At 34.6% G+C, this 9,329-nt stretch overlaps 1 protein-coding gene and 1 long non-coding RNA gene across 2 annotated transcripts in view; both read left to right on the plus strand.

Moving 5' to 3' along the window:
- The first annotated feature begins 4,932 nt into the window (after positions 1-4,932).
- Positions 4,933-5,649, plus strand: LOC106123128 (uncharacterized). Its single transcript, XR_001228145.1, has 3 exons — positions 4,933-5,107; positions 5,325-5,428; positions 5,612-5,649. It is a non-coding gene; the product is annotated as an uncharacterized LOC106123128 (long non-coding RNA).
- LOC106123126 (potassium channel subfamily K member 9) overlaps positions 5,644-9,329 on the plus strand; it is a 13,525-nt gene continuing 9,839 nt past the window's right edge. Inside the window, exons 1-5 of the mRNA XM_013319280.1 lie at positions 5,644-6,067; positions 6,309-6,464; positions 7,190-7,316; positions 7,723-7,913; positions 8,551-8,738. Coding sequence (XP_013174734.1) covers positions 5,941-6,067; positions 6,309-6,464; positions 7,190-7,316; positions 7,723-7,913; positions 8,551-8,738 — 789 coding nt within the window. The 5' untranslated portion in view covers positions 5,644-5,940. The remainder of the gene's footprint in view (positions 6,068-6,308; positions 6,465-7,189; positions 7,317-7,722; positions 7,914-8,550; positions 8,739-9,329) is intronic.

The following is a 9,329-nucleotide window of genomic DNA, read 5'->3' on the forward strand; positions in this document are numbered from 1 at the left end:
CGTTAGTTATTTCGGTCGTAATAATGTCATCGTATCCAATTACAAAATTGTTATATTATAAAAATGGGTCTACATAATAAATTGCCACATCCTACGTAACAGTCGATTAAGTAGCTATACGTGACTTTGAAACGGCTGCAATATAATTTCTCGTCTCAAAATCAGAAAGCGCTGCAAACTTACACCGGCTAAACTACTACCACGATATGTTAGCAACATTAAATCCAATAATGATAAATCTATTTGTACGATTTACATTGCTGCTATATTATTATAGACATTGAGTTGTGTGATAAAGAAAAGGCAATGTATATCAAGCATACAGCTTGCCGTAATAAGGTTAGTTATTAAACCGGTTACAGAATCGCGGCGAAAATGTCGAGGCAATGTGGGTCACTGCCGCGCGCATAACGGCCCGCGCTCGATGCCCGCCCGCGTAACGTTACGTGTGGGAAATTATATTTGAATTTGGCACAACTTTTTTTTTTCATCGCTTTTATCGGAGTGTTGCCATTGTTCTTTTACATTGTATTCGTTTGTGGAGCATATCTGGCGGGATTACATTGATGACAATACTATACCGTTAACATCGGTGTCTAACCACCTTTATAAATTTGGTATCGTCCTTTATTTTGAAAAAAATATAGACGAAAAAAAAATATGTAGAATTCTATATTTTATTTCCGTTTGCACATAAAATTCAAGTGCGTTTAGCTTACGTTGCACAGACATTGAATGTATCTAGTTAAATCTAGCCCAAAGCGGTCTAGGCTAGCGGTATTTATCAATAAGCACCCACTCAGCCCGCTCAGCCGATCCCAACTTTCCCCGGTTTGAGATCTCTGAGCTGTAACTAATAACTATCAATGTACTGCAACTGAACCATCTTAATACAATGAATGCATCTGTGTTGTGCAGTTTGGTTGCGTGACGTGAGATTTGGTACTATGTATGATTTTTATTTACATTATATTTATGTCTTGAGCCTTTTTATAAAGTAAATAGATCTATATCTAAAGCATTTGAATGTAGACTAGTTCTCTTCTCATTGCATTTATTAAAAAATAATCTTATATACTGGATTCGAATCAAAACTATAGACAGACTACAATTTACGCTAAAGCTCATTAACTTCAAAATACTTTTCGTACGATAGTTACCTTTATTGTGCCTGTAATTTCGGCTTTCAAACGAAAGGATATGTCTATTTTAGCCATATATTTTTTGAAAAGAAATGTCGCAAAGTATCAAGACGCATAAATCCATTGCATACAGTGAAGTGCACGGCCGCTTTCACTGCGGCTGCACGAGCTTCCCGCAGACGAATGTCATTATATCATTAAAACTTACATAGACATACTAAAAACTAATTAGTAATTGTTTCCAAATGTTCATATCAATTTGAAACCTTTTTCAGTCGTTTTCAATATACTAAGAATATGTGTTTAAAAATTAAAGTTATTCAAATTGTATTTAAAAATAATTTATACTTTTAGCTAAATATTGTTAGCAACAAAGGCCGACAACGCATCTACGGTTCCTCTGGTATTGCTGATGTCCATGGGCGTCATTGAACACATCGGTGTTCCCGCTGCTCGTTTGCCTCATCTGTTATAAAAAAAAATTGGAACGTTATTTCAAAAGAAAAGTTATCCGGCTCTAGTTATTACTAACGGCTTTTTCTCCATATAGTATTGTAGGTATTACCAAAGATATTTATTTATCAATAACTACTTACATATTCTATTTAAATATCTTTGGGTACCACCGAATAGATCTGTGTTTTACATTAAAAAATTAATGATTGCATAATAGTAGCATTGATTTATAAAATGTGGCATGTTACGTTTAATAATCATTATTTTCAACACTTCCTTCCCAATTTAAAACGACACAGGCTGGGGCCAATAAACTCGCGTTTGAATAGAAATGAAAAAAACCGCAACTGTAACATTATTTCCTTCATTAACTGCCATTTTCCGCTCATGTAATATTAGCGTAAACTTTACAACCAGCTTTCCGTATGCGTAATTGGCAATGGCATTGCATGCGTATACGCAACAAGAACACAGATGCGCAAACGCACACTGGTATAATAGATCGATGCGTACGTGAAAGTCTGACATCCCCTCTCTCCCACTCACACAAATGTACACCAATGCATACTGTATCAGTACACAAACACACACAAATACAACAGTAGAGACGACTCACGGATTCGTGTTTGTGTACAAGTTATAAAATATAGTGTAATTTTTGCATTAGTGTGGGTAAAGAAAGGTGTTTAGCTAGGTGAAATGGGCACAGGCCACATGTATGTTAGATATGACATAGTTAAACGATTTACAAGCCTGTGCTTTGCTTATTTACTGACAACATTAATTTCAGACTATTTGAATGTTTACAATTCATTGTTGTTGTGTTGTCGACCGTGTTACTCTACACAAGAGATAATTCAACATATAAAAAGCTAACAGCATAAGTTATTGCTCAAATAGGTCGATATGACTACGACCTTATTGATGGTTACATCTGAAATTGACATACTCTTTGCCTTTTTTTTTAATACTCTTTGCTTAGTACCGTTTTTAACTTTAAACGTAATTGTTTTTTCCTGCCAGTATGAATTCCAAATCTGTTTTTACTTCGGCGTTTAGTTTGATGAGAATTTAGTTAAAGATTCATCATCGTTCATCGTTTTAACTTCAGAAATTGAATCCATACATAAATACTAAACAAAACAATGTCAACTCAATTTGATTGTCATATCTGTTCGAAGTATCCAAAAAGTTTTAATAGGTGAAAGTCTTATTTATTTTACTAATTAATAGAATATAGGAGCTTATTTAGCCCTTGCAACTATGTATTGGTATGATTTCATTTGATATTATGAAAGTTCGCCGGTGCCACTTTTCTCGGTTTTCTCTCGGCCAGTGAAAGGGCCGGTTTGTTCTAAACTGCATCGTCTAGAAGGTTCCACGCCGTGACCATTCATAAATTGACAATCTAATCGTTTTGCCGCCATATTGCTCATTCCTGTACTATTTTTTCTTTGAATGTTTGGACCTTTCTATTTCTATGGCTTCTTGTTTTTCTTTTGCTATTTAACTTTGTAAGATAAATTATAACCAGGAATTTTTGTTTGTACAATTACTAGTATGTTCTTTTACAGGTCTAATCGGTTTAAAGTTTTAACATGAAATTATTTATTTCTTTTTCTATCACAAGTATAATCAAACTGCCTGCTTCCACGTTTTATCATTCACTTGCTAAAATAAGTAAGTCTTGTGGTTGCAGATTCGTCTCTTGGATGTTTCGACGGTTGTATTGGGAACTACAGTTGTCTTCCAGACATCCCGAGGATAAGACCTTAACGTGGGTCTAACCTGATCCTAGGTCTTCATTCTTCTCGTCGTAATTCGTAGTATACTTTTAAAAATGCCCTTTTTCTTCGCGTAAAATAGACGTTAAAGCAGGTAAAGATAGAAGAAGATACCACTGTATTACTCATAATATGTATTTAAAGTTTCGCATCAGTTAATTCAGACAATAAGACGTCGAAGTATTGTCTAAAGGTCAGGCGCAGTGTTCAGAACATGTTTCGACGACTCACCTACAGGGGAGGGGAGGCACCTAGACCTTTCTCTCAAGTTCTGGGTCGAGCCGGTAGCTTATGTAAGATATGTTTACATTTGTTGATTTCTTATTGTTCGATTTGTAACTGTTCTTCATATAGATTTGACAAGCATTGTTGTTGGTTATTTTTCTGGACTTTGTTGGACAATTTCAGGAAAGTATTCTAAGTGACTTATCTTATAACCTGTTCTTCTTTACCAAGGAGCCTGAAGTTTGCAATGCAGATTCTTCTTATATTGTCATCAAGCAATTTGTGATGTTTATATTAAATAAAACTAAGGCCTAAAGGTACATTAGACAACACAAATTACTGAATCGAAGTAATTAAGAGAAACGACCAGGTGGTTATAACAAATATTAAAAAATAATAATAAATCGAGAAGTGCAGCTATGGGCCGAGAAAGCAGGGCCCTACCGCTTTCGCTTCACGGACTAGTTGCCCGCACGCGCCCGGTGCATGCGCGCAATCGACATTTAATAATACAGATAAAACATTGCAGCAAAATAACACTTTGTTTTTCATAAAAGAAGAAAGGTAAAACACGCTAGTTGCCTGTTGTAAGGTCAATATTTGCTAATTTATTAGCAAACTTAACGAGACCTGAAAGGCTAACAATCGACCAACAACGATTCTTCTTCTTTTTCTCTCCTCTCTCTAGGTGCCTCTCTGATTAGGGGAGGTCAGTGGTCAGTTTTCCATATTTAAATATATCGACGACGAAAAACCAAAACTTATAAAAGTGCTTAAACAACCCTAATGATGACCATTATGAAACACGTACATATGTTATTATAAAAGTTCACAACTAAGGGAAAATCTTACGATACCGAATTCTATACCCAGAAGGGGAGAAGTATTTGTAGGTACAATATTTAAAATTTTTGAGTCCATCAGCTATGTAAAAGAATGTATGTTCGAAAATTAATTAAATTAGTAAAATGCAATAATTCAAAATGTACTCTTACAAAATAACTAATACTTAACATTGCTATTTTGATTTGCAAGGCGAAAATAGTTGATTTCAATTTAATGCCACCTATCCACGAGGAAGTAAACTACATGGGCTTAATTGTTACATTTTTATATGTTTTAAGACAATATTTTATGTTTGTATCCGAAAATGCATTTGAAGACCATAAAAACGGATGTAGTAAATGTAGTTCGTGAAATTAATATGGGTAGTTTAATTTGCAATTTGTTTAAAATGAAGATTTTTAATAACAGCAACACTGTTCCAAGTATAAAATTGGAACATTTTACATTCTGGCCACCCGAATCAGGTCAATCAAGGAAGTGCAGCAGTCAATTTGATTGCCATTATTGTTTTTGTATTATTTTATTAAATGAAATGCTATTAGATAAATATTTGGGCAGTGAAAGTTTATTCCAAAATGATTTGGAGATAAAAATGTGTTATGTTCGGCGGTAGTGCTTGTGATTTTATCCGGACAGGAGAAAAACCGCAGGCAGGTGTGACAGCATATTGAATACCGCATAGATTTCCTTTTTTACTATTTAATTTCGGATTAAGTTTGCTAAATTCACTTAATACAAGACCCGGTGTTACTAAAAGATTATCTATCGATAATTTCTTAAATATTTGCAATAAAAGAAATGTAATTTTAAGTGACCCAGATTCGGTGCGGTGTGGGTTTGAATGCGGACTAAGCTACGATGTTATTTTTAGGATACGGCTTTGCAGATAACTAAATATTTATAAAGGCTGTTTGATAAGATGCATGAGAAAATTGCAGCACAATACAAAACGCGATTTATTCCGAAAAGATAAATGTAAGTCTTTGTTTAATTTTCGATGTTTTTTTAAATATTCTCTGCCCTACCTTTGACGAAATACATTTGGACATCAACAGATCCTGTTTTTGCATAAACATTTAATTAATAGTGATAATCCTATTTTAATCAAAATAAAATTATCTGGAAGTACTGTTTTAACAATTACAATATTTTTTTCAGATGAGGGAATCAAATATATTAGCACATCTACATTAAAATTATTCGTAGATAAGAATAATGATAATTTATGGCAAATAGACCCACCCAACAATTAAAGAAAATGGCTATTATTCTAAGTTTTTAGTCATCAATTCTAATAATACAAAGAAATTCATTTATAATCTTAGACATATCTATTACATCATAATGATTCGGAAATCTGATCTTCATTAGATTACTATAAGAATGGTAACTTAGAGATAGGACTTAACAATATGCGGTTGTGGGGCTGAATCTGTGAACGAAGGTGACAGGGCTCCAGGCTCTAGGGTCCGAGTGACTCGGCAGTGATGAAGAAGCAAAATGTTCGCACGCTATCGTTAATTGTGTGCACATTTACTTACCTGCTAGTCGGTGCGGCTGTTTTCGATGCTTTGGAGTCGCCTACTGAGAAAAACAGATTTGACGTCCTACAAGGTATATATTTTATTTAGTGAAATTTTAAAGATAAGGTTGGTTTACATCACACCAGTGTGCTTTCCAGCTTTTATTTTTATGATAAAAGGTGGCAAAGGAGCAAGGATGTCTACCTTTAAAGGACGATGAAGGGCCCATACAGTTTGTTTCATCTTGCATTTTTGGATTAACAAAAATGACAGTCTTAGTTTAGGGTTTAATGGTAGAAAACCACATTCCATATCTGTTATTTGTCTTCCAGCGATAGAGGGTATGCTAATAAGGAAATATAACTTCACCGAAGAAGACTTTAGAGTGATGGAGATGGTGGTACTCAAGTCTGAACCGCATAAAGCTGGGCAACAGTGGAAGTTCACCGGTGCATTTTATTATGCTACCACCGTGCTCACCACTATTGGTGAGTTATATTTGACTACTTGTTTTACGGTTTGCCAATGTTAACTTGTGCTTAAATACTATGCATCTATATTTAATAACTATGGGTCTCTGTTAGAGAAACATTTATACTAATACTAGCTGTCGCCCGCAACTCCGTCCGCGAGAGATTAAAAAATAGATAGTAGACGATTTTCAAACCTACTAAATATGCTCACAAAATTTTATGAGAATCGGTCAAGCCGTTTCGGAGGAGTATGGGAATGGAAATTGTGATACGAGAATTTTATATATAAGATAATTAGGAAAGATGAAGATTGTTGTTTGCATTGAAATGATTTGGTAATTCTTTCAATGTTGGGAAGCTACACTATCTCTGGGCGAAATAAGCTATGTTTATTACTGCTTTTTTAATAGAATAGAATTCTTTGTTGCCACAGAAAAAAGTACATAAACATACTCAACATTCAATAAAATAACACAATATGGCAAAAGGCAAGCTTAGCAATGCAGGGATGGACAAGGCTGTTCTCGCACTGGTTTACAGCTAGCCCCTTGCCCCTAATAACTTAGCCTCTCCAATTCAGAAGCTCATCAGAAAAATATAGTGTTTCATTATCTTTTAAAAAACTATATGTTTGTATGTATGTTTGAATGAAAATATACAGTCGGATTTATTAAAATTTTTGTGGTTATTTGTGGTTTGCGTTAATCTACTAGATTTAATAGATTTTAATAATTCTCTAGGCTATGGACACTCCACTCCTTCGACCATTGGCGGCAAGCTGTTCACAATGTTCTATGCAATCGTTGGCATACCACTTGGTCTGATTATGTTCCAGAGTATTGGTGAGAGAGTCAACAGACTTAGTAGGTGAGTACTTTTGATAAGCAAGAATCCAAGAGACCACAATATTTTTCTTGCTTATAGAGGATTCTTGTTTATTCAGGTTTGGCTGTAGTATCAAACTCTTCAATAATTATTGGCTTAATGTGGCATGCATTTCTGCATGCCACATGCATGAATAATTATTCTTTTAAACATTATGTTGACAAAATTAGTTATAAAGTTTGGTTAATTTTCGACAATTCAAGTGTAAGTAATATTGATGTTTAAAGGAAAGACCATTTTTTAAGTAATTTAAACTCTATTGTATTGTGTAGTATGAAGCCATCCATGAAGCCATTCAGGAGATATATTCTAACAAACATCCATCCTAAACTTTCGCATTTATAATATTAGTAAGATTAATTTAAAATATTTTTATCTCTATTTCCAGTGTAATAATAAAAGCATTAAAGCGTGCGTTGAACTGCAAACAAACGACCGCATCAGAAGTAGACCTGATCTGCGTGGTTACCACGCTTTCCTCATTGACTATAGCTGGTGGTGCGGCTGCATTCTCCAAGTTTGAAGGATGGAGTTACTTTGATAGTGTATACTACTGCTTTATAACTCTTACTACTATTGGTAAGTGTATAAAACTAATAATTAATAATAATAAATAATATTAAATGGTTAACCAATTTCCACTCGGAGAGTTAGTTGATCCAGATTCTTTGAACTTTTTTTATCCTAAATGGCAAACAACCATCCGCTACCTGAAATTGCCAAAATAGTGAAGCTGCTTATGCCCATAGACATCCACAATGCAGATGCGTTGACTTTTGTCAAATCCATTTTCCCTTCCCACATTTGCCTTATAAGAATAGGATGATAAAGGAAAGAAGATAAAGTTAAGCCTCCAGCAATGACTTTCGCTTTATGCTTTATTTCTGTGTGGTTGTGGTATTGCACCGGGCGATGCCCATTTGTGCACTAGATGTTGTTGCTAGCACTACCACTGTTCACCTTTAAGTCTTGGGTTTATTAATTTTATCTACGTTAATGAAATTCTTTAGGAAAAACTATTCATCAATTCCTTTATTAACTTTTGAGTACATAACAATATTTTGAATTTTGCCTAGATATCCTTAATTTTATTTTTGATCCTCACATTAAAATTAGGCAGTGGATGTCCTGCTTAGATACTTATGAACCTAAAGACCCAAATGAATTAAGAAAAAACAAATAGAAATAAAGAAATTTATTTTTATACAATTTATAGGTTTCGGTGACATGGTGGCTCTACAAAAGGATAACGCGTTGAACCGCAAGCCTTCGTATGTGATGTTCGCGTTGATCTTCATCCTGTTCGGTCTGGCGATAGTGGCCGCCTGCCTCAACCTGCTCGTGCTGCGCTTCGTCACCATGAACACTGAGGATGAGAAGAGAGATCAGCAGCAAGCGGAACAGGTCACTACCATTCATTCAATGATACAGTACAGTCAGCGTCATATAGATCGTAACAGACAAGATATGCAAATATATAGGTACACCAAAAGTAATCAATTATATCGGTACAACAAAAGTCCTCAAATTAATAGATACATTCACCCTGCTCAAATACATCGGTACATACACAGCGTCAAATATATGAGTACATGCAAGGTGCCCATAAGTATCGTAGCAGCCACAGCGTCATAAGTAACGAAGCAGTCAAGGTGTGTAAAAATATCGTAATACTTGACAAAATTGAACTCTATCTCTATATACTTGTGATACAATTTGGAAAATGTTATTTCACACTTTGCATCAAACCACTGAAGTAAGGGATACATTTTTTAGGATGAAAATCTTAACTTTAACTTTCGATTCGATTAAGTTAAAAACATATTCATTTTCACGCCTGTTACATATAGGGGTAGGCAGAGACTATGAATTCTTCTTCTTCTTCTTCTTCTTCTTCTTCTTCTTCTTCTTCTTCTTCTTCTTCTTCTTCTTCTTCTTCTTCTTCTTCTTCTTCTTCTTCTTCTTCTTCTTCTTCTTCTTCTTCTTCTTCTTCTT

The sequence above is a fragment of the Papilio xuthus genome, unplaced genomic scaffold (assembly GCF_000836235.2).
Source record: "Papilio xuthus unplaced genomic scaffold, Pxut_1.1 DF826159.1, whole genome shotgun sequence".
Taxonomy (NCBI): Eukaryota; Metazoa; Arthropoda; class Insecta; order Lepidoptera; family Papilionidae; genus Papilio; species Papilio xuthus.